General features: G+C 44.1%; 2 protein-coding genes across 2 annotated transcripts; one reads left to right on the forward strand and one right to left on the reverse strand.

Moving 5' to 3' along the window:
• Window positions 1-423: 423 nt before the first annotated feature.
• Window positions 424-8565, reverse strand: LOC123507031. The gene is given in 7 exon segments (XM_045259534.1): window positions 424-885; window positions 1296-2523; window positions 2857-2965; window positions 3350-3538; window positions 3737-4535; window positions 4538-7251; window positions 8250-8565. Coding segments are annotated over 6 exon segments (4326 nt in total). The 5' UTR covers window positions 6516-7251; window positions 8250-8565; the 3' UTR covers window positions 424-862.
• Window positions 8566-15414: 6849 nt separating this feature from the next.
• On the forward strand, window positions 15415-24960 carry LOC123507145. The gene is made up of 11 exons (XM_045259762.1): window positions 15415-15485; window positions 15986-16020; window positions 16965-17309; window positions 18038-18129; window positions 20594-20713; window positions 20940-21085; window positions 22760-22827; window positions 23047-23295; window positions 23383-23559; window positions 24018-24247; window positions 24624-24960. Exons 2-11 carry the CDS (start codon window positions 15995-15997, stop codon window positions 24803-24805), a joined length of 1635 nt encoding a protein of 544 aa, XP_045115697.1. The 5' UTR covers window positions 15415-15485; window positions 15986-15994; the 3' UTR covers window positions 24806-24960.
• Window positions 24961-26085: the final 1125 nt, after the last annotated feature.

Below are 26085 nucleotides of genomic sequence, written 5' to 3' on the forward strand. Positions count from 1 at the left end.
TAAAAACTACATTAATAGTTTGTAATGACTACCTGTAGAAGTTACTGACAGCTGAACTTTATAACCCACACTTGATTTGTCTAGTCTGTTCACCATTATACTTCATTAATATATTGCTTGTTTGTTTAAAAAATATGTAACAAAAATTTTTTGTCTTTTGTACCAAAAAATTCCAGGACAAACACTGAATAACTACACGAACACATTTCTTTACTTGATCACACATGTACTGTTAAATAAGAATAAAAATATTAAATCTTCTCAAGTTGGAAAAGCTACAACTCTATTTTACTTATGTACACATGCATGCGCACGCACACACACACACACACACACACACACACACACACACACACACACACACACACACACACATAAATGCATATAATAAAACAACTACTAAGCATATAATAAAACACTTGCTAAGCATAACAATATACCAGTATCAAAAAAACTAAAATTCAGTATAAACGGTCAAAGGTTACAAGGATTGCACTCATGGCAGTCAGGATATGTGAATGGCAGACAGATGGGAAAGATAATACTCTGAAATGTACTGTGATCACATTTACATCTGAAATTTGTGCTTCAGAAAAAAATACTATTGAATGCTTATTTTTACAAACCTGTCTGTGATAAGAAGTGTTTGAGTGTTTGTTACCTGTGATATGTTGCTTCCTCTGTAACACCATTGGGTCATCCTTCCTTATTTTGCTCTCCTTTTCATTTTTTCCTCTCAAGTGAGATTCTAGACTTTCTTCCTTAATGGTAGTGTGATTGCCTCTGCTTTTTCTTTTGTTCCTCACATTCCTCCTTGTCACTTTGTTCCACTTCCTCCATTGTCTTGCAAGCTTCAGTCATGCTACTGAGGCTGCCAGTTTGTATCTGCAGGAGAGAAACAAAGGCTGAGTAAAGCATAATATAAAGAAGAAATATACAAGTACATTTTTCAATATCTCTCATCACAGTCTTCAGGGCATGATGTCACACATTCAGTAAATACTTCTTGGTGTGTTTGCTATGATGACTCATCTATAAATACTATGTGCTCTAGATTTCATTCCTATTTTAAGTTCCATGTCTCTCTGTCAGATTTAAACAATGTATACATATTTACTTGTGATGATATGAATAAATACAAAAAAGACATAATATACCTTTTTTTTAATCTAAGTTTCAGGTAAGTTAAAGACTTTTGCTCCCTTTTCAAAGATTAATATTTACTTAGTACTTTTGAAAGATGTTTATTTTTCAGCACTACAATCCAACAGCTAGTTATGAAGGTAGGTACTAACCCAAGACAGACTGAATGCTGGATGTCTGTGAGTGGAGGACTTGCTGAGCTTGTGTAGCATCAGTGGAGTGCAGCTGAGTCTGGTGTGTGAGGGTGGCCTGGTGTGTTGCTCTCTGCTGCTGCTGGACTGGTGCTGGGAGTGCTGGCTGGGGTGCTGTTGCCTGCTGGTGAACTATGGACATCTGCTGAGGAATAAGGTTGATCTGAGAGGATGTCTTCTGTGACACCTGCTGAAGCTGGTTGAGGTGGGAGGCTGTTTGGCGAGAGGACTGTTGGTGGATGACTGGCAGCTGCTGTGGTGGTGGTGCTGTTAGTCGGGTCAGCTGTGGTAGGATGTGGAGGTGCTGTGATGGCTGTGATGCTGGAATGACCTGCCTTGCCTGCTGGTGAATGACATGAAGGTGCTGCTGTTGAGATGGCTGTGGTGTGTCTGTCTGGCTGGTTGGATGGTGGGCCACTACGATCTGCTGCTGTGATGTTGGGGTCTCTTGTTGGTGTTGTTGTTGCTGTTGTTGTTGCTGATGTTGGTGTATGACAGGGAGGTGTTGTGAGGATGGTGTTGGCTGTTGCTGTTGCTGGTGGTGAATGACAGGAAGCTGCTGCTGTGAGGCTTGTGTTGAGTCTGACTGGCTGACCTGCTGGTGGGTGTCTGCTGTGCCTGTTATCTGCTGGTGGGGCACAGAATGGTGTTGTACCACAGTGAGTGGCTGGGCAGGCTGCTGTGGTGATGGCATGAGGGCCAACTGTTCTGAGGGTGCCTGCTGTCCCCCAGTATGAGTTGGCTGCACCACAGTGTATGCCCACACATACACCGGGGCCGAGCCAGCTTGGGAGCGCTGGGGGACCACACTCGGGTACTGTCCTGATGCTGAAGAGACAGGCGTGGTGGCCGGGATGAGCACCTGTGTTTCCTCGGAAGCTGGCACGTTGCTGAGGCCAGGACATGTCCACAGAATCTGCTCGGTGCTCCTGATGATGGCTGCCCCCTCCTCCTGGCTCAGGCTGTCTGGGGTGTCAGGAAGGAGGGAGCAGGAGGCAGATGGTGGCTGTTGTGTCTCCTGCTGTTCCCGCTGCTGCTGCTGTGGCTGAAGCTGTGGATGTTGCTGCTGCTGCTGCAATGGTGGTTGTAGTGGTGGTGGTGGTGGTAGTAGTGTTGGTTGTGGCTGTGGTGGTGGTGGTAGTGGTGGTGGTAGTGCCACTTCCATCATCTTTGAAGTTCTAGCAAGTGGCTAAGGAAATCATTCATTGTCAGTTCATTACTTATAGCACAACAGCTTTGGTTTTCTCATTACAAGACACAGTTATGGATCTCTGGAAAATTGCTTTCATTCTTCATACCAACACTTTGTGTACACAAGAAAATGTAATACTCTAAAGTAACCACAGCAAAAAATCTTAAACAAGTATGAAAAGAACACAGAAATTAAATATGGTGAACATAAACATGGAAATAAAAGGCAACATCATCTGCAGCCATTAAAAATTCAACATATGCAAGAAAAGAAAAAGAAAAGTTAGAGATACTACACATACACAAATAGGGAGATACAAGGAAGCATCACCTGCAGAGTGTGTGAGGTCGAGGAAGGGTAGGGTGTAGGGGGCACCGTGCGCTGTTTCTTCTTTCTCCTGTGTATGCTGTCCCGACCACCATCAGATGGCACCAAGCACCTGCCAGTCAGTCAGAACACCATCATCACCCACTCTTTTTTTTCAGGAGTTTATTGAAGTTTTTTTTTTCTTTTTGCTATTTCCTGATATTTATATGTAACTCAGTTTACATAAGCAACTAAAAAGTAATCAATGTAGAGCAAAACAAAGGTCTGACAAGTTATCTTTAAGAAAGATGCATGTTTAGGTTGTGTTGATACATGTTGGTGACAGTGCACAAACAGATAACCAGGGATCTTTAAAGGTACATTTTATACACTCGTAGCTAGAGACACACATTCTTATGTTGAATTATCCCCTAGGTGATGGCCAAGACAGGTGGATTTTGGATGGCCTTGATTGTTCTGTCATGAAATAGCAGAAATGGTAAAAAGAGAAGCTTACTTGCGCACGTTGTGTCCCTGCTCACCACAGCGGCTACACCTGGTGCGGGAGTTGGTGACCTGACTGATGTGAACCAGGCGGGGACTGGAAGCCAGCCAGCTCCTCTTCAGCTCCAGACACACGCTGCCATAACGGTTGATCACCACCGGCGCCTTCTTGAACGAGGAGAGGGAGAGTCCGATTGTGTTTCTGGAAAAGTTGAATGTGACAAAGTTGTTATTGTGATGTGATGATGATTGTTATAGTGGTGATGAAAAATGACCAAAACAACCACCACTATCTTTAATCTTTTTGAGATTATAATACTAATGATGATAACGAGTGATGAAAATAAGAAAAAAAATAAATAGAAACAAAAAAATCAGAGAGCAGTCACTAAATAAGTACCTGTAGTCCTTCCTCATCTCAGCGGCAGGGTTAGTGAAGGTGACCATGAAGCGCAGGGGTGTCCCGCTTGGCAAGGTAATGTGGAAGACCTTGTCGGCCATGGTGGCGCGCTCCATCTCTATGGCTGTGTAGGTGGCGTTGATGGCGCTGCCCTCCCCCACAATGGCTTTCATGAGTGGCCGGAACAGTGTGGTGATGGAGCTGGGTTTGTACAGCGGTGTCACTTTGCTATCCACCATGGCCTGCATGGACTGCACCCCAAAGAAGTAGGTCATCATTTTATACTGCGCTGTGCGTCCACCTGCCCCCGGAGCCTCAGTGCTCTTATCAGAGAGGCTTGTCATGTCACGCTTCTCCTCAAAGTAGTCCATCATATCCACGTGGATGCAGGTCTCCTCGTCAAGGTCCTGGATGTCATTCTCAGTGTAGCAGGAGAGTTCCTCGAGGGTCTTGGCCACCGCGTCAAAGTAATGCCAGCGAGCACCCACCACGCTGCTGCCCCGGCCTGCATCTGCCTTGCTCTCCGGCACCTCTGTGATATTGAAGTGTGAGGGGTGTGTGCTCTTCTCGTGCTGGTAGATCATGGGTCCTGCCTTCCCGTCGGTTACAAAATAGTCGAGGTGTTCCGGAAAGTAGGTCTTCTCCAGCCGGTCAATGATGAATGGTGGTTTGAGCACAGACTTGTCCAGCTTGTCCTTGTAGTAGCAGTATTCCTTCCTGTACTGCTCCTTGGTCTGCTTGAGCAATATCCGTTTGGCCAGACACTCCTCGTCTGTGAGGGACACACCGATGTTGTTTTCTTACACCAAATGTCCGTGACCAAGTTCTCTCTAGCACGGTCATTTGCATCCTTCAGTGCCTGTATCAGCAGGAAGAACATAACATCTATCTTGTCCTCTTTGTGCACCTGACAGAACTTATCGATGTGAGATATGAGAGGCTTAAGGCGGTCCTGCCGGATATACTTGGCATTGACAGAACACAGGGACTGCTTCTGGTACGGGGTCCTGGTGCCAATCTTCTTGGGCATGATGAGATACTGCCTGAGTGCCTCTTCCTGAGTGTAGTCGTGTTCCTCCAGGCCAGTGATGCCGTCAAGGTTGCCAACGTCCTCCGTCTGGCTTCCTACAGTTCTGAATGCATCTCTCAGCTCCTCCCTGCTTCGCTTCCTGGTTGTGTTTCTTCTTGACTCTTGAACTTGTGGTGGTGTGCTATTCTTTGTGAGCGTTTCTTGAGCATCGGTAGCACTACCACCTACACTACTTTTATTCTTCATCACTGATTCATTAGATAAGACAGGCAGTGGAGTTTCCTCTTTCAGAAGACATACAGAGCAGTCACTCCCACTGTGCTCCACAAACTCTGCTGGTTTGTCTCGGAAGAGTTCACACTTTTTCCTCTTGGACACTTTCAAGTATATTCTCTTTATTTTGCGTTCACAGCTTAAGCACACATTGAGAGGATACACTTCTGCACTCTCGTTTGATATGTCGACATTCCACACTTTCTTGACGTGCTTCACAACTTCTTCCTTTGGTACGCCTTTCTTGGGACCATCATACTTGACAGTCATCTCACCACATATCCTGCAGATCTTTCCTAGCTTGGTGGTGTGCAGGTCCTCACTTGGCTCATCACTCAACATGTCATTCATTTCAGCATCCACATCACCACTATCAACATTCTCCTCTGGCTTCTCTGCATTCTCTACGTTGCTAACCTCGTGTTTGGTCTCTCCAGAATCAGTATGTTGTGTGTTCTCTCCAGCTGCAGCTATCATATTACTACTACTGCTCTGCTCTGTCTCACTGGCATCCTTATCAGTTTGAGGTGCTACATTCTCCATATCAGTACTGCTGCTCTCCACAGTCTCCAACCTGCAGTCATTAGCACTGATGTCTGACAATTGCTTCTCCACGTCAGTACAGCTGCTCTCCATTGACTGACTTTTCACATCACTATCACTATCCACCTTCTCCTCCACTTCAAAACAGCTTCTCTTTACTGTCTGACTCTTGGCATCACCGTTACTGTCTTTCTCCATCTGATTTCCTGAGTCTATGTCACTACCTTGCTCGTCCAGCTTTATTGAGCAACTGTTTGTCTGGTTTGCCACGCTATCTATGCCCACTTGCACTTGATCTATTTGTTGTTCCAAGTCACAGCCAAATGTTAAGTTATGTTCTCCCATTACTTTAGAAACCAGTCCATCACTGACTGTGTCCTCCATTTCAAGCAGGAGTGTGATTCTATCTTGCTGATCTTTTGCGAGGTGGAGAGTACATCTCGAGTCATTGCTGTGTAAGGTGCTCACTTGTGATGTGTCACTCTGATTTAGAGCTAATACTGCACTAGTCTCAGCACCTCCATCACTTCTTGGTTCACAACTACTGCTCTCAGAGCTTTCTTTGTTATACTTTGTACTTTGATTGTGTTTGGCTCCCAGGTTCTCTGTCACACACTCAACAATCACTGTATCATAGTTTGCACTATGTTTACTATGTGTCACAGCATGCTCAACACTACTGCTAGACTCATGGTGCACAGCAGTACTCTCACTATTTCCTTTATTATGTTTTGTACTGCTAATGTCACAGTTCTGTGTGTCATACCCTTCAGTGCCGCTTCCTTTGTCTGCCTCAACACGGCTGTTGTCACTTCCTTCAGCTACACTTCCACAACTCTGAGAGTCCATAATTACCTCTGCCTCACATGGCCTGGGCTCCCCTGGTGCTGGGACAACAGAGCCTGGTCTGCGAGTATATACAAGCTCCTTCATTATTACATTTATCTACAAAACATTCAACAAGTCCTCATTTCTGTGTGTGAGGGTACCAGACCTTTTCATATACAGGATAAGACTGTTAACATCAACTTCTCGATTGTTGACTGCAACATAACAATATATATAAATACCAATATATGTAGAGTCCATGAACTCTATAACAACTCAAGAGTAGAGATAAAGAAATGGAGCACAACCAGTTAATCAAGAGACTTGAATAGTTTCTTTAAAAATTCAACACATCATAACAATTGATAAAGACTAAGGGAACACAGTAGTTGTTAACAAATGCTACTAGATGACCTCACGTACTGATAATTTAACCCTCAACAACTGAGGAACAAATACAACAAATTCTAGCAGCATGAAAAATAGAATAAAGAAAAATCAGAATACTGGAGGTCTTTTATGACGAGTCAGTGGATGAGAACACACATATATCTTAATTTGTAACCAATAGAGCTATACAAACAGTGATACAATAAACTACCTTGGCATTATAACAGGAATACAGGATAAAGGCAAGTGTTTACATGGTCAGTGGGTGTGATGGGCAAGTGACATCATGGAAGCACCAAAAAATCAACAGGTACCAGCGAGGTCATTGAGCCTCTCAGCATGCTATAGTCAGCTCCAGGCAACATCCATTAGGTGAGAAGGTCCCTGCCATGCCCACTGGTAGCCAAGCACCATCTTCATTGCCCCAGAGCTCGGTTCACCCGGGATCTGCCTGCAAGACAATGCACCTTCAATAATATGTGATGTGCATGATACTTACAGTGCACATTCAATCAATAGTTAAGTGTGTGTCAAATGAAGGATATTCTGCCTTCACTGCTGTGTCAGATTGTCACATCAGCACACTGAAGTGTGCCTAACCCTACCAATGGTCACCAATACAAAGACTGGACTGAGGAATGGCATATAAATGAAAACAATGAGGAAAAAATAACAAATAGATAAATTAATGAATTAAATGATGAATAAAAAAATAAATAAAATAAAGTAAAATTTATTTGTTCTAAAAGCTTACACAAAATAAAAATAAAAATAATGGGGCTGCTGTGGTAGAGTGGGACCACATGAGGTTTGGGAGCTGCAGAGTCCTCAAGTGCATGGGTTCAAAGGTTAGGAGGACCATCCACTCGGGGTAACTGTTCCCATATGCCAGAACCAAAGTCCTCTGCAAGAAGGCACTGTCCTAACCCTATTAATACTATAGGGAAACCAGATGTAAAGACTAGCAAAAAAAAATAAATAAATAAATAAATAAATAAAAAAAAAAATTAATAAAGAAAAGAAAAGAAAAGAAAAGAAAAGGAAAAGAGAACAATATATATATATATATATATATATATATATATATATATATATATATATATATATATATGCAACAAAACCAGTGAATAGACACAACTTAACAGAACTGAACACCAACAGAAGGATAAAAACCAAACAAAAACTTAATAATCTAAATTTCACAAAACTCACCAGGAATCAAGGAAAACAACCATTGACACAAAACAGAACTGCAACACCTGCATCAAGATTAGCTACAAAGCTTCCACACCATGACTGGGACACGACACAGTGACACACCCTGACCTGACCTGCCTGACACAAACGCGCCAAGACATCCACCCACAACAAGTTCAGTCAAGTTTCCACACCATGCTATGAAATGACACTCTTAAACCTTAATACACGTCAACACCAACAGATACTCACCTACAGCACCAACAGAAGGTCTCGCTGCACCAGCCAGGGCATGTCCCTCTGCAGTTGGAGGCGTGTGGCGCGTGTTAGTGAGGGAACACGAAGGGAGAGTGGCTGAAAGGTGCGGCAGGTGAGAAGGAAACGCGGCGCTGCTCTCTCTCTCTCTCTCTCTCTCTCTCTCTCTCTCTTTCTGTGTGCCTCCTTCACTCAGCCCAATGTTTACTTCAGGTCATAGAAGATGGTGGACTCTGACTCTTTTTTAAGGAATACTATGCTAAAATTAAAAACCAAACTAAGTTCATCATCATCATCATCATCATCATCATTTTCGTTTAACGTCCGCATTTTCCCATTTAAGGTGGAGTTGGATGGGCGATGACTGCTTTTCACAACTGGCGATGTCATGGAAGATGTACGTATTATTAACTCCTTGAATACTGGGACACATTTTTGACCTTGAGATTTATGTACGGTTTGACCATTTAATTGACATTAGTATGGGTCTGTGAAAGTCAGAAGATTAATGGCCAGAGTGTTTACTATTTTACTATCCCACATGGGTTTCTTAAGCTGTACAAATTCATCAAAAGGATTAAATAATCCTCAAATTAAGTCATCACAAAGGAGCGCCCCTCCAATGAAGTAATTTGTCCTGCTGCTAGGCAACAAAGGCCATATAGCTGCTAGATGTCATAAGTGGGGTTCGAATCGATGCCCCGCAATCTACCACCATCGTGGCAGAATGCGGCGCCTTAATCCGCGTGACCACTAAGGACACTATCAAATTCATCAAATAGTAATCAAAACAGTCATGGAAGATATGAATCCTTCAAATACTGGGAAACATTTTTACCTGAGATTTGTGTACCATTAGACCATTTCATTAACATCAGGAAGGGTATGAAGGTCAGATGATTAATGGCCAGTGTTTATTTTGCTCCCGTACATGAGTTCCTGAAGCTGTAGAAAATCATTAAATAGTAAGCAGAATGAATATGGAAGCGCGCACGTCATAATACTAAAGGAGTTAAATATACTTAACAAAATTTTGAAATACAAACGAATAATAAATGAATAGGTATATTGCTGCGACCCTCCTTCAGCTTCTTCAGGGAGGGGACGCCTCACAATCTTCTCGGGATTCGGGGCGTGTGTGTCGGGGAGGACTTTACCTGGGTGGCGCGGCTCGGCTGGGGTGGAGCGGCGGGCAGATCGCTCTCTCAGGCCTGGCTGTCTGCTTCTATAGCACCCACTCTCACTCAGCTGTCACACAGAGTGGGGAGAAGGAAACACTTCTTCCTTATTTCTCTATATTACAGCAACTATACACGAGTCACCGGGAACAGGTGGCGGCGGCACGCAGGACGGGGCAGGGGGCGGCAACAAAGTACGGGTAACACTTTGTTAGTTCGTCAGGCACTTCACTGTCTCTCTGTCTCTCGTTCACTCTCTGACTGCTCCCCAGAGTACGACTTGTTCCTTCGAGGTCTCTTGCTACACTCCTGTCCTCTGTCCTCGTCGGTGCCACACAGTGCCCCACAAACCACGCCTCCTGTGCCGTCGCACCTGCCAGGCAATGTCCTTACGAGTCTATTTCAGCTTATTAGGTAACGCTATCTACCTTAACCGCTAATTACCAATATATCCCTAATAATGCTGGCTACAAGCAGTTCACACATGCATGCCTTATTTACACGGTACCGTATGACAATTATCCCGGGGCTGGCCAGTGCCCTCACCCATACACACACACACACACACACACACTCTTATCTCCCGTGACCTCCGGGGTCACATCTCCGTCATGGAGGCCTAGCTCAGCGTCCCTTCCATTAAGGTGTGACAGTTTCATAAACACGAACAACCAACACCTCGCTCACCCTTTAGCTAAAGCCTGCACATATGTACTCATATGTACTACCCATATGTACTCTCTTATGACGCTGCTCCACACTCACACAGGCACACGTACATATCTGGGAGGCTGCTGCAATACACCTTCGCAACACTATATATATATATATATATATATATATATATATATATATATATATATATATATATATATATATATATATATATATATATATATATATATATTAAGGGTATAAATGGGCAGGAGATTTCCTCTAATGCATCTTTCGCTGAAGGTGATAGCTAATTCAGCATTCACTATCTTTTTTGAGGATGTTCTCTTTATTCCTCAAGAGTCTTATTCTCTTTTAATATCCTGTTTATGACCTCTCCGTAGGTGGTCATTTTTTGCTAGATCCAGGATTTCGGCCCATAGAGCCTTCTTCAGTAGCGTAGCTTCTCAGCATGTAGGTGAGAATGTGCTGTCATAAGTTTCATGAATGTGCTGTATAGCGCGCTTATATTTGGGCTGGGCACTGAGGTGGGGTGCGTGTATGCTTCTGATTGGCTGCTGCCTCCCCATCCTCTCTACTCGCTGCTGGTTGCTGATTGGCTGCTGTCTCTTGCTGTTTGCTGGCTGTGTCCTAACATAACATAAATAATAGGATAACAAAGGGCCACCAGGGCCCATCTAGGTTATCCTGTATCAGTCGCACAGCGACCTCGTCATCAGTACTTAAAGATACACTTACAAGTACACAATACATTATATACTAATTCTAAATATTTGGCCCATTAACAGGGCTAAGTCCTACAGCGAATTCCTTTACAATCTGTGATCCCCATACCATGTCTTGTTTAACTATAGTAAATTTCTTGTAAAAACTATCATGCAGCGCTATACATAATTATAGATCTAATAAATTTAAGTGCTTATCTAATCTGTTTTTAAACATTGTCAAACTATAGTCCGTTCATACAAAGAATCCAGGCCTAAACTACTTGTTCGGTTGGCAACCCTGATCACCCCCGCCGCCACTAAACCTTCCCGACACTTAAATTTTCTTCAAGTACATTTATTTTTCTTCACTTAACTCAATAGATATACAAGTTTATAGTTTGAAGAAAAATAAATGTACTTGAAGAAAATTTATGTCAAAGTTTAGTGGCTACTGCCAACCGAACTAGCAGTTTCGGCCTGGATTCTTTAGGTGAACGGACTATAGTGCTATTTACAACCCTCTCTGGCAATGCATTCCAGAAGTCTACCACTCTATGACAAAAGAAATATTTTCTTATGTCTAACCTGCAGCCTTGCTTTCTAATCTTCCTGCCATGATTTCTAGTCCTACTTCCTCCTCTAAGGTAAAGAAAGATCTCACATCTATGTAGTTTGTATCTGAGAACATTTTAAATAACTCCATCATATCCCCTCTTATACATCTCCTCTCAAATGAAAACATGTTTAATTCCTTTAATCTATCTCTATACTCCAGGCGCTTTAATGCTGGTATCATCCTAGTTGCTCTTCTCTGAACTGCTTCTAACATGTTGATATCCTGCCTATAGTGGGGTGACCAGGCCTGTATGCAATACTCTAAATGGGGCCTAACATAGGAATTATATAAGCTACGCACCACTTCCTTACTTTTATAACTAACATTTCTATTTGTCCTATTTCTTGCTTTTAAACATTGCTTTGAAAATTTCATAGTCCTGTCTATCACTACTCCTAAATCCTTTCCCTCCTCTACTGCCTCTAGCCAACATCCCTCCATCTCATAGCTAAAGTTTGTGTTGTCTTTACCTAAATGCATAACCTGACACTTTTTAGAATTAAACTCCATCTGCCACCTGTCTGCCCATGCTATCAGCCTGTCCAGGTCTCGTTGTATTCTGTAATTGTCCTTTTCACCCTGTACTGCACATGCTATCTTAGTATCATCTGCAAACTTTGATACTTTGCTACTAATTCCTATATCTAAATCGTTAATGTACACCAAGAAAAAAAGAGGTGTTAGCACTGATCCTTGGGGTACCCTACTACCCACTTCCTTCCACTCAGACATTGCCCCATTTAATACTACTCTCTGTTTCCTATCAGAAAGCCATTCACTAATCCAATCAACTAACCTACCCCCTATCCCATGTAGTCTCAATTTGTACACTAGCCTCCTATGCGGTACCTTATCAAACGCCTTGCTAAAATCTAGATATCGAGCAAATTTGTAAGACAGGACCTCCCTGATCTAAAGCCATGTTGGGTATCTCTAATTAATCTATTCTCATTTAAATGCTCCCAAATACTACCCTTAATGATTTTCTCTAGTATCTTACATACTATACTAGTTAAACTGATCGGTCTATAATTATTCGCATCATCCATCCTACCTTTTTTAAATATTGGTGTAACATTAGCTAACTTCCAGTCCTGAGGTATCTCAGCAAACCTAAGTGATCTTTCAAAGATTAACTTAAGTGCTTCAGAAATACTGTCTACACCTCCCTAAGTACTCTGGCATGTAGCTCATCAGGACCACTAGCTTTCCTATCGTCTAGTTCAAGAATAAATTTCCTAATAATTCCCAGTTTTATATCAATATTTGTAACAGGATTTCCTATTCTTTCCCTAGTATATACTGAAGAAAATTGTTCATTCAATAATTCTACTATGTCTTCATTTTGATCCACTACTACACCATCTTTTCTGAGTGGTCCAATCCTATCCTTATTTCTTTTATCACTGACCTTGTAATAACTATATAATTTTTTGGGATCTCCCAAAAAGCTCTAGCTAGTTTTATCTCTGCCTGCCTTTTACTTTTTTTTTATAACCTTACTCAAATCATCCCTGACCTGTCTGTACCTAATCAAATCTACATCTTCCTCACTTTTCTGCAACTCTCTATATGCCCTCTTCTTCTCTCTGATCTGTCTACCTAGCGTCCCGCGGTTCATGCTCGGAAGGGCTAAGAGGTTGTCTGCCTGTGTTTTCAGCCTTGGTTCCATTTCTTTGATGTATACTGCTCCTAACATGTTTAATCTTCGCAAATCTTTACAGGTGTCTAAGATTTCTGTGTTTTCTTCCAGCATGTTTCTTGTTAATGTTGCGCCATCTCTTCACGTAGATGTTTCTTGGGGTGTCCGGATGCTAGGTGGAACATCAGCCTTCAAGATAACTTGGTCGTCGTCATGCCGATATAAGAATTGAGAACTGCACAGTTTCCTCGTTTGCAGGAGAACTTATAAACGACATGTGACTTTTGAGTCATATCCTTCGTCTGATCAGGGCTGTTTCGTAGTAAAAGCTGGCTTATTTTCTTATTTTTTTAGAAATCTGAAGTTTAATTTTCTTCTCATCATCAATTGGCTTGACGTTCCTGTGTACAATGTTCATTATTCTTTTTTTCTTTTTATACCATGTGGACTTTTCACGGGAATTTATGGGCTAAAGGGGATACTTTTTGGGGTACCTCCTATCTCAAAGCCCATCCGCTAGAAAACCGTTGCCCCGAGTGAGGAAGCCCAACCTAATCTCGGACCGTGGACAGGATTCGAACCCGTGCGCTTGGAAACCCCTCGGATCACTTTGTACTTGGTGGAAAAGAATGCCCTGTAGTAAATTATAACATCCGTCTTGTTTTCTTTAGGAGTGTTGCTGGGGTTGTACCAACGGTTCATGATTTTAGTCGAGCGCATGATATCTCCTTCGTTGAAGCCGTTATTCATAAGTACTTGCGTGGACCGTTCGATTTCTTGGTGTACTTGTTTCCTGGTGCAGCAATGTGTGAGCGCTCTTCTTAAGTATGCATTGACTGTGGAGTCCTTGTACCTCTGGGGGCACTCACTTTTCCCATTCAGGCAGTGTCCTCGGTTGGTAGGCTTGACGTAAACTTAAGTGTTGAAGGAATTTTTCTCTTACCTGACTAGAACGTCGAGAAAGAAAATGCTATTCTCGGTGGTGAATTTCAGGCCAGAGGCTTTTTGAAAGTGGCATCTGAGTTGCTCGACCTCGGTTTCGTCTTCAGCTTGAATAAAGATGTCATCGATGTAGCGGCAGTATATGCTGGGTTTCTTGAGCATGCTAAAAACTTCCTCTATGATCCCATGGATAAGTTTGCTAGTAGTACTCCCTGTAGGGGGAAAGGCTGGCTGGGTGACCAGCAGACGACTGTAGTGAATAATACACACAGCTGGGGATATACTTACGTCACTATCGAGAAGGCTGACGCATGTTTACCACACCGATACACCCACACACGAATGTCATTCCTACCTAAAAAGTTCATGTTCTCTTTATGTGTGTGTGTGTGTGTGTGTGTGTGTTTCACTGTTTGATCTGCTGCAGTCTCTGACGAAACAGCCAGACGTTACCCTACGGAACGAGCTCAGAGCTCATTATTTCCGATCTTGGGATAGGTCTGAGACCAGGCACACACCACACACCGGGACAACAAGGTCATAACTCCTCGATTTACATCCCGTAGACCCGTACCTAGTCACTGCTAGGTGAACAGGGGCTACACGTGAAAGGAGACACACCCAAATATCTCCACCCGGCCGGGGAATCGAACCCCGGTCATCTGGCTTGAAGCCAGCGCTCTAACCACTGAGCTACCGGGCCGTGTGTGTGTGTGTGTGTGTGTGTGTGTGTGTGTGTGTGTAGTGATGATGATAGTAATAATACGCAATATTCATAATAATAATAATAACACATAATAATAATAATAATAATAATAATAATAATAATAATAATAATATTATTATTATTATTATTATTATTATTATCATTATTATTATCATCATCATTAATATTAGCATTATCATTATCATTAATACAATTATCATACACACATTAATATATTTACCATGTGTATTCTGAAACACATCTATACTCTCTACCTTCATCTAAAGGTCTAAATGAAGTTACACGGGTCTTTGAAAGGGTCTTTGTACGGTTCAAATGATAGATTGAAGAGGTTTTTAGATTTTTAACAGGAGAAACACTCTTGATAAGCCGGCTAATCATCTCAGTTACCTTTGAAAGTAGTCGTAGTGAGAGCAATGTTTCAACACATGCAGGCACAAGTCCCACTAACCACTGATTATTTTGATGGCTAGACCTGCTCAGTGTTCATGATGTCCTTTCATTTACAACCTTCTAATGACATCTATTGGTGTATTACTGCATGATGCTTGTTCTGTGTCGTTGCCTTTGTAAGAGATCTTATGGTTTTGATATCTTATCGTTATGCAGAGCATTATAAAAAGGATATAAGATAAGTGTTAAGATATGATAAAGGTAACAATGCTGCGTGACACTTGTCTGCCTCTCAGTTGCCTGCCGCCCTTCCTAAAGGGAAAGTTGCGCTCTTGCCGCTGTATTTCGTTTCGGTTTGTTTCCACTTCCGCGCCACACCTCCATCTTATTCAAAGGCTCCAACTGAGGTGGCACAGATTCCTAAACGTGTTCTTACGGGTGTAGTGACAGATGAACAGCATTTCTACGTCTTAAACAACAAAATTTAATACTCTTGGCAACTTCAGGAACCTCATGGCTAACTTTCTCTGAGGCCTTGGAAAAAATGTCATCTTCACCCCCCCACACTCTCTCTCTTTTTCTTTTTTACTTATACCATTTGGGCTTTTCACGGGAATTTAAGGGGTAAAGGGGATACTGTTTAGGGTACCTCCTATCTCAAAGCTCACCCGCTAGGAAATCGTTGCTCCGAGTGAGGAAGCCCGACCTACACTCGGACCGTGAACAGGACTCGAACCCGTGCACTTGGAGACTCCTCAGACCCCAAAGCGCGCATAGTTCCACTCTCTCTCTCTCTCTCTCTCTCTTTTCTTTCGATGCATTTCTACATAATCGTATCTAATCTTGTTTGCAGGGCCGCTGGATGATGCCTTGGCCAACGTTGTGCAAGTGAGTTACAATTGATTACTGTGTGTGTTTCACTGTTTGATCTGCTGCAGTCTCTGACGAGACAGCCAGACGTTACCCTACGGAACGAGCTCAGAGCTCATTATTTCCGATCTTGGGATAGGTCTGAGACCAGGCACACACTACACACCGGGACAACAAGGTCACAACTCCTCGATTTACATCCCGTACCTACTCACTGCTAGGTGAACAGGGGCTACACGTGAAAGGAGACACACCCAAATATCTCCACCCGGCCGGGGAATCGAACCCCGGTCATCTGGCTTGTGAAGCCAGCGCTCTAACCACCGAGCTACCGGGCCGTGTGTGTGTGTGTGTGTGTGTGTGTGTGTGTGTGTGTGTGTGTCATGAGGATACAGTGGAAAACCTCCTCCAGTATCTAAAAGTAATGAAGATAAAGTGTCAGATTGTTTAATGAGTAAGAACGTGACTGCTGTACAGACTCACGTGACCTTCCTTTACAATGTAGCCTGGAAATTCTACCCTGGCTGCTATTATTGATCTTTGCACGGAGGTCATCTGGCGATACATTTCCTTGACGTCCGGCGAGTGTTATGCTTTGTATGTAAAGTTATTCCCGTTCAAACCATGTCACTGCGATATCCAGCAAATCACAACACCAAGAGCACTGCTGACGATGTTTGTAGGCCCCGCACAATATAGAGAACGTGGTTGTAACGAGAGATTGCCTATTGTCTCACCAGTACAGTGTTTGTAAGCGGCTGTGTAAAGAAATGTAAATGTCTGGGAGTGGCGTGCGTGTGTGTAAGGAGTCGTGTCCAGCGGTGTGTCAGGAAGGAAAGAACCGTGCGATGTGAATTGTAATTTTGGTGGCCTCTTTTCTTTTTCCTTTTCCTTTGTTGTTGTTGTTATTGTTGTTCATCGTTTCCATCATCTTCTTTACAACTGTTCTTGCTTTATCTCAGAGTCTTTGCCGTGGTGGCAGTGGTCATCATCTTCTTCATGGTGGTGCTGGTCAACCAACTGGACATTAAGTCCATCCCTCTAGGTCTAGCCGAACTCCCACGATCCTTACACTTCCTTCCCACATCCACTGAAAGCCCTGCCAGTGTCCCTCCCTCGGGCTGCAAGTGTTCCAGGGCGTGGCGTGTTCCAGATTGGATAACGTCGTTCATGAACATCTCCGTGCCTTTGACCAACGCCACCACCGCCCAGGAGTTGAAGGAGCGACACCCGAACCTGGCTATAGAGTTGTTGTTCGGTGCCAAGGCTAGCAAGTCGCAGTGCTCCCTGCTCCCGAACATCAAAAGGTAAACGTATCGCTTGTGTTCCTCGTGAATGGTAGTACAGCACGCAGGCAGCAAGGCGTGCATGGGACTTTGTGTGTAGCTGTGTGTGTCTGTTCTAGAGCTTAGTTATGGTGCGTGGCTGTCACTGGCTGAGTGCCTGTCAGTCTGTACGGCTGCAGCAGGGGTCTGTGGCGTGGAGGAATGACAAATCCTTCCTCCAAGGTTTGATACGCGTCACCTAACAACATCAGTTTGTGCTTGCCATCTCTTTTCATTTATACTACTGGCATACATTTTGTTTCTGCATGCTCAATCATTATCATTATTGTTATTATTATTATTATCATTATTATTATCAGTGTTATTATTACTATTGTTGTTGTTGCTCTTGTTATCATTTCATCACTAACTGTCTTGTTATCAACACCTGTGCCTGATGACACCACAACCACCACTTCCAGCAAAACACTTCTACTACTACTACTACTATTACTACTGCTACTACTACTACTATTACTACTACTACTACTACTACTACTACTACTATTACTACTACTACTACTACTACTGCTACTGCTACTACTACTTCTACTACTACTACTACTACTACTACTACTTCTACTGGCGATGATGGTTATGGTGGTGGTGGGTGGTGGTAGTTGTAGTGGTGGTGGTGTGTGATGGTGATGGTGGTATCACCGCCCGCGCAATATCCTACATGCTACAGAAGGTCACGTCTCTTCCAACAGCATTGACTGGGATAACACACTCTGGCAGCGAGCGACTCTTGACACCAACGAGACGTTTTTGCTGTATTCCGCCTTTTTGGATCCAGGGACAGGTATGTGTGAGTGTGGGTTTGAATGGCGGCACGAAGGTAATGTGTGATTGTCACTGTGACTGTGTGAGTGTAGTATGGTGTTTGCAGATGGTGTTGCTCTGACGTGGGAAGCATAAAACTGTCAGTAATGCTCTTTCTTGATGTTTTTTCAGGCACCATGTGGTAATTTGTTTCAAAGTAGGATAGACAATGACACACACAAACACACACACACACAGATGCACATGTGTGTGTGTGTGTGTGTGTGTAATTCACTGTTTGATCTGCTGCAGTCTCTGACGAGACAGCCAGACGTTACCCTACGGAACGAGCTCAGCGCTCATTATTTCCGATCTTCGGATAGGCCTGAGACCAGGCACACACCACACACCGGGACAACAAGGTCACAACTTCTCGATTTACATCCCGTACCTACTCACTGCTAGGTGAACAGGGGCTACACGTGAAAGGAGACACACCCAAATATCTCCACCCGGCCGGGGAATCGAACCCCGGTCATCTGGCTTGTGAAGCCAGCGCTCTAACCACTGAGCTACCGGGCCGTGTGTGTGTGTGTGTGTGTGTGTGTGTGTGTGTGTGTTTTCCCTACTTTCATACTGACATGCATACAACAAGCACATGCTCAAGCATTCACTCCAGCAAAATAGCTTTACTATTTATACATACTGGATGGAAAACATGACGTATACATCATGTTTTCCTGCAGGTCAATAATCTGATAGATAACAAGAGGCGGTGAGTATACAAGACTATAGTCCGACACAAATATGAAGGCCGCTGAGGGGGGGGGAGACCTATCGGGAATTCCCCGGTTGCGGCGTTGCCAAACGTCGCAGCTCCAATTATAGGATTAACACTGAAGTGTGGAGAAACGCCCATCTCTCCAGCTCTCTCTCTCTCTCTCTCTCTCTCTCTCTCTCTCTCTCTCTCTCTAAAATAGACAAGTAGACAAGCATCTTTTTTGTTGTTTTATTTTACTCTTTTTCCACACCACCCATGAGGTAAGAGTTAAGGTGCGTTTTTTTTTTTTATATAAAGGTTTTACCCTGTAGGCATAATCCTCTCTCAGCTATTTAATCAGACAGTTCTTCGTCAGAAGTGTCCTCCACATTGATAATAAAAGAATCCTCTAAGCAGAACTTGTTGACGCTGTAAATAATTAATTTCTCTTGACTATGAAGGTTGCGATGGCGAGTAGCGCGGACGAGATATTCACCTTCCATCCTGAGCGACAGGGAGGGGAGGAGTGACTCGATTTGACCTGGGGATTATCAGCGGTCAGGGAGGTTGACCTCACCCAAGTCCAACCTTGAAAAGTAGCAACGCTGGAGAGCAGTGGTGCTACATTTTGTGGTATCTATACCAAATCATTGTCTTCATTACACTAAAACAATATTCAAAGCTCTCTATACATCCTTCGTAGAAATTTAGAGGAATACATTTTTATGACGGTTCATTAAGATGTAAATTAATAATGAGATAGAAACATGTGCTACGATGCTTAGCAACGCCGCAGCCGGGGAATCCCCGTTAGGTCTCCCCATCAGCGGCCTTCATATTTGTGTCGGACTATAGCAGAGCCGGAGAGCAACGACAGATTACAAGAAGAGATACCGAGATGGTTATCACTTAGTAGATGCGAGGCAAGCAAAAGATGCGATTACTGATGTTATGCTAAAATGAGCGTTTATGAAAATTAAAGGAAAATGAACGTTATGATCAAAGTATGCGATATAAATATAGTTACAGGAAAGGATCCTTATGAATAAGATATTGAAAAATAAGTCTTAATGCACCGGAAGCCTTGTTGGAGCGAAAAGGCGCTCTAAATGGTGTGTACATCATGAGGTGTAGGAGACAAATGAATAGGCCAAGGAGAAGGCGAGAGACAGACAGCTAGAGAGCTGTCAGACCAGAGAGGGTCAAGATGGGCAAGCCGCCTAACACAGTACTAGTTAGTGGAGCCAGACAGTTGTAATGCACTCAGAGTAAGATGTTGGTGTTATGTTTCGATAAAGGGAAATTGGCTGTGTGTAGAATGGCGCTTTTTATCTGAAGGTTGATTGCTGGGAATGTGTAGAATGTATTCTATCATTGAGTGTAAATTGTGTGATTCGAGTTGAACAATGTGAATAAGGTGAAGCAATCTGAGATATCTGAAGAGAGAGTTGATTCATCACCGAGTGTTAATTGTGGAATGCGATTTGAGTATAATGTGAAACAATGTGAGATATTTGACGGTGGAATTTGTGAGATATTTGATTATCAAACAAAGTTTATAAAAAAAAAAAAACACTTCGAAGCGTTCCCTTGAACCCACAAAGCAGTCTGGCAGATTGGGGACGCAACAAGATCGTGGAACTTGCAAGCACGACACATGTACGTATACTGTATGTATTATTGGTCCTTACCTATAAACATCTCTCCTTCACTCTCTTAGTACTACATCTGGCTCTCCTTCCAGACGGCAGGGCGTCCCTCAGGCTGCTGGGCGTGTCGAGAAGCAAGGCTCCTCCTCTTGCCTGGTGCCACATTTGGTTCAGCTCAGACGCGCCGCCGCTGCCTGTCAGAGTTACTAGCGTGGGTGAGTCCCTCGTCAGGAAGTCATGCTAGCCTTTACAGGAATCGTTCGCCGGTTCTCGAATAGTCAAGTTTTCTGTTCTCTGCTTACTAGAAGTCATTTCTCCTGTCGTTTTCTTTCATTCCGAGGAAAGACTTGGCTTGCCGGTATGTACTACTGTACTTCAGTGTTCAAAGAATAATGGTTTGTTTGTGTTCCTTGGCTCAGATTGTGTCGTTGTTTCCCGCAGACTACCTAGACTACCAGAACAGAAACAGTGACCGCCAGATGCCGTACCTGCTGAGCTGTGCCCTGCCCCCAGACACCAGCCACGGCGTGCCCCTCGCTGTCTCGCTTGTCTCTGAGCCCTGTGCGCCAGCCAACAATCTGCTGAAGGTGCCACGCTGACTGTTTTGCTTTCCGTGTTTAATCATTGTCTATAGAAACACTTCACCGCTGCACCTTCATTGCACTGGCTTTTACTTATTTATCTTTTTTCTGTGTGGTACTACATAGTGACAGATTAACAAGATTTTTACATTATTTTAACAAATTACTCCTGAGAACCCTGCTAGTCATCTCAGTTGGCAATGTCCCACACCCAGGATTCTCCAGTTAGCTCTGTCACAAGTAGCAGCATTGTGTGTTCAAATGGGACTTGTAATAAATGAATGTAAAACCAAATTTCAAGCCAAAGGGAAGTTCTCTCGACCGCCCACTGTAAATAATGTTCCCATCCCTAGAGTCCATACACACAATTACCTGGGTGTTCAGATGAGCTTCAGGAATTCACTCCAAGCTGTACATTATATATGTTGGAGACCTCTGTCTGCCACGGCTAGCGCCACTTCGGCTGCTAGCAAACAGGGGCCTGGGGACTGGCACTCCAGTCCTAAGGATGTTCTATATATCTGTCGTACGGTCCCTCATTGACTACGCAGCCTCTGTTTTAATGTAGTTTAGTGCCACTCAGCTCTGTCCACTGGAGTTTGTTCAGAATGAAGCCATGAGGGTAATTTATGGATGCCCAAGGACTGCACAGATTGAGGCCCTCAGAGCAGAACTGAACCTGCCGAGTATTATGTGTAGGAGACAGGAAATTACATGCCGTACTGTTGGTCAGATGCTGTGCATGGGCTCTGACTCACTAGAGGGATCACAGACCCCCTGTAGCATGATCCTCGGACTCCTACAGCTCCATTCCTCAGGAAGATCTTAGGAGTACTAACAAGTATAGGTGTAGCCGAGGCGTGTATTAATGTAGTTATGTCACCGCTCCAACCCGTTTGGAAAGCTCACCGTGTCAGTGTTGATATTCATTCACTGCATCAGCCCAAGAGGAACTGGCTTCCTCATTTGCTGCAAGACTGATTAGATTGTCCAAGTACCCCCACGTTCAGGCTAATCATGTTTATTGTGATGGGTCAGTCAATGGCAGCAGGTCCAGATGTGGGCTGTTCATCTACGACTACATTTTTCCCAATCACTACTCTGACACTGAGGTTTCCAGGCAGCTCCCTGCACACATGTCCTCCATTAGGGCAGAATTGTATGCTGTTCTGAAGGCGCTTCATATTGTGTCGCCTCTCCATAAGAATGTATACCACTTTGTTGACATTCAGGCTACACTGTACGCTCTCAAATCTAACTACCCGATGGACTGTGATCTAGTTAATAAATGTCTTGATCTCATCCAAGCCCTAGAAGGTGCTGGTACCACAGTGCATATCACCTGGATACCCTCTCATGTGGGTATGCTGCTTAATGAAAAGGCAGACCACCTTGCTCAATGTGCCCTTTAGGAAGACAATGTAGGCCCTGGCACTGAGTACACTCTAGGCTATGTTAAAAGTAGCATTAAGGATTTTGTACATAGTACCATTAGTAATCAGTTGGATCTTCGTTGCTATAGGGACAGTGGCACTGTGGCACTAGTCTTCACTATATACGTGTCACCCAAAGCTATGCTTACACCTATGGGAGACACACTGCATCAAACGAGAGTGGCAATGAGGCTATGAATAGTAGGTCAGTAGTCAGGCATTAACCAAATGGTGCTTCCTGTTGTAGGTGAGCGGTGCCAGGGAGCGTCTTGTGTCTGCCTACAGGTCTCACGTGGCGCCTCCCAACCCCACCAAGTGAGTCGCTGCCTGCTTCCTATCTCTCTGTGAACCAATACAGAATGATTCTGAAGGCTTTCTTCTGTCATTCTACGTCTTTTTCTTCTCTTTATGTAAGAGTGGTTCTGGCCAGTAGCTACAAAGGGGTACGCTGATGTATTCCAGCATAGATAGTTGGTGGCAACCCCGAGTAAGGTTTTTGGGTGCAAATGTAATGAGGTGTGGTGTGTGGCGCAGGCTGGTGCGTGGGTGGGCGGCGGCGGTGTGCGGGCCGGCGCTGTTCTACTACCACGAGGACTTCTCGCTGCGCCTGGTGGAGTGGTTGGAGCTGCTGAGGGCGCAGGGCTTCAGCCAGGTGTTCCTCTACGTGACTGATGTGCACCCAAATATCAACAAGGTGTTGCGTCACTACACGCAGGAAGGCTTCGTGCAGGTCACTGATTACACCTACCCGCCGCCCTACGTCAACGATCCCAACCTCAGGAGGTGAGTCCCGGGGGAGGGACGGCCCGGCAGGGATGATGTATGAAATAATGAGTCTGTTGACTACCACCTTTACCCTCACACCCTCAGGCTGTGGACTCTGGTGGAACGAATAAAGATGTTTGCCCAGGAGAACGTGTACTTCACTGACTGTGTTCTGCGCCACATGCACCAGTACCGCTTCCTTGCCCACTTTGACCCGGACGAGGTACCCATCCTGCCCCGCCACGAGAACTTCACCCACTTCCTCGATGACTTCATTGCAAGGTGCGTGAGTCTGTGAGTCTGTGTATGGGTGAGTGAGTCAGGTACAGATGTTCATTTCACCTCATTACTGTTCAATAAAAAGAGAGGTCATCGTTGTTGTTTGATGAGTGGCGCGTATTTTGAAAGGCTTCATTCCCTCATCTCACAAGCCTAGTTGGATTCTCAGCGAGTGCTCTTTATCCACATTAATGGTGAAATAATCCTTTTAAACTTCCATTAGAGTCATGAACACACCCTCGAGGCTCCCCAGTAACACACCACTATAACAGACTGGAAGAGTCATGGTATGAGAGAGACGTGCGAACATTTTTGACCACGACTATACAGTGCTCCTTGGATGTCTCTTCTCTTTCTTCTTACTTAACTATCACTCCTCTTTGAAACTTGCAGTAATGCATTGCCAAACACCAACAGTAGCACACTTCTATCCGCGCTGAACTGCCGCTCACTACTTGCAGCATAAGAGGAAAGGCACCTGCGGGGTTCAGACTGCAGTGGAATTACTTCTACAGCAACATTGGGCCGGGAAGGGAGGCTGCAGACCTGCCAGATTCCCTGTGGGCACTGCGTCACACTCATCGTCAGGCGGAGCACATGAAAAGACCCGGCTCAAATAAATTCAAACCCATCTTTGATATGAATGTTGTGAGGGGTGTCTTCTCTCACGGGCCGGTGCTGTGTACGAAAGGTGAGCGGGCCTCCCTCTGTCCTGCTGTAGTGAACGTGTCCCTTCACTCTCTCCTTCCCCCTGTCTGCTATCCTTCAACCCTCCCCTCAGTAAGGTAGGGTGGAGAAAAGTGACCAACTGGCGGGTGACAAGCGTGTGGCAATGTCAGTCTTCTTCAGCCATTCCTTAGCCACTGAGACATTTCCCAAGCCATTCTTCAGCCAGGGAGACAGTTTATTAGTCATTTTGTAGCCATTGAGACATTTCATCAGCCAGTTCTGTTATCCAGTGATTCATTTTGCCAGCCGGTTCTGCATATTCATCCTGTTGGCCACCTCTCTCTCTCTCTCTCTCTCTCTCTCTCTCTAGTAAGTCCATATCTTGTACTTTTCCACAGGTCGGTGTAGTCATAATAACTTGAGGAATGTACCCCCCGAGGAAGCTTTTCTGGGACACTTCAAGCTGAACTGTGATGGGCAATGCAACCAAACCCTCGCCTCTGACCCCACGCTACTCAAGTACAGGAAACAAGTCACCACCAGGGCGCTCAAGGTGATGGCCACGCTGAACTTGGTGTAGGGTAGTGGTGCAATGCAATGTAATGTAATGTAATGTAGTGTAGCGTAGCGTGGTAGTTTATCTAATGTAGTGTGGTTGTGGTTTGTGGCTGATTTCATTCATTAAACATGAGCTCTCTACTGCCTTATAGTCTGATCTTATGTAGTAACTCTTAAGGCCTTTGTTTTCTTCATCCTTACATATTTCCATCACTCATTCTCTCCAGTATGTTTATCTGTAGTGTTCTTTTCACGCTCTCTACTGGCTCCTCACTAACAAGCAGACACCGAGTGTTTTCGCCATCCTTACTTATTTCCATCATGAAAGAGGTGAACCTGGCCAAGGGCGACAAACAATATGACAAAAAAAGCTCATTTGATTGCCAGTTCCCTAAAAGGTTAACGAATGTCTTGAAATCTCCCTCTTAAAAAAAGTCAAGTTGTAGGAAGATGGAAATACAGAAGCAGACAGGGAGTTCCAAAGTTTACCAGAGAAAAGTATGAATGTTTGAGAGCACTGGTTAACTCTTGAATTAGAGAGTTAGACAGAATAGGGGTGAGAGGAGGAAGAAAGTTTTGTGCAGTGAGGCCGCAAGAGGGGAATCATGCAGTTAGCAACATCAGTATAACAGTTAGCATGAAAATAGCGATAAAAAATAGCAAGAGATGCAACATTACGGCCGTGAGAAAGAGGCTGAAGACAGTCAGAGGAGGGGAGTTGATGAAACGAAAAGCTTTTGATTCCACCCTATCTGATAAAACTTTGTGAGTGGAATCCCCCAAACATGCGAAGAGTATTCCATACAAGGATGGGTAAGACCCTTGTACAGGGTAGCAGTTGGAGGAGCAAGAAAACAGGCGGAGACGCCTTAGAACGCCTCATAGAAGCTGTTTTGGGAAGAGATAAGATGTGAAGTTTCCAGTGTAGATTATCAGTAAAGGAAAGACCGAGGATACTCAGTGTAGAAGATGGGGACAGCTGAGTTGAAGAAGAGGGTATAGTTGTGTGGAAGGTCATGTCAGTTTAATAGATGGAGGAATTGAGTCTTTGAGGCATTGAACACTACTAAGTTTTCTCTGCCCCAATCAGAGATCAGAAGTCAGGCGTTCTGTGGCATCCCGGCGTGATTTGTTGACTTCCTGTAGGATTGGTCGTCTCTGAAAAGCTGTGGAAAAGTGTAGGATGGTATCATCAGCGTAGGAGTGGATAGGGCAACATGTTTGGTTAAGATCATTAATGAATTATAGAAAGAGAGTGGGTGATAGGACAGAACCCTGAGGAACACATGCAATTTTCTTTTC

Source organism: Portunus trituberculatus, chromosome 21 (genome assembly GCF_017591435.1).
Source record: "Portunus trituberculatus isolate SZX2019 chromosome 21, ASM1759143v1, whole genome shotgun sequence".
Lineage (NCBI taxonomy): Eukaryota > Metazoa > Arthropoda > Malacostraca > Decapoda > Portunidae > Portunus > Portunus trituberculatus.

Excerpts from the sequence above, each read along its gene's own strand:
- LOC123507145 (XM_045259762.1), top strand. The coding sequence starts at position 15,995 with ATGATGCCTTGGCCAACGTTGTGCAA. Across the intron at positions 17,310-18,037 it reads CTGCTCCCGAACATCAAAAG|CATTGACTGGGATAACACAC; the intron begins GTAAACGTATCG and ends CTCTTCCAACAG. Across the intron at positions 18,130-20,593 it reads CTTTTTGGATCCAGGGACAG|ACGGCAGGGCGTCCCTCAGG; the intron begins GTATGTGTGAGT and ends CTCTCCTTCCAG.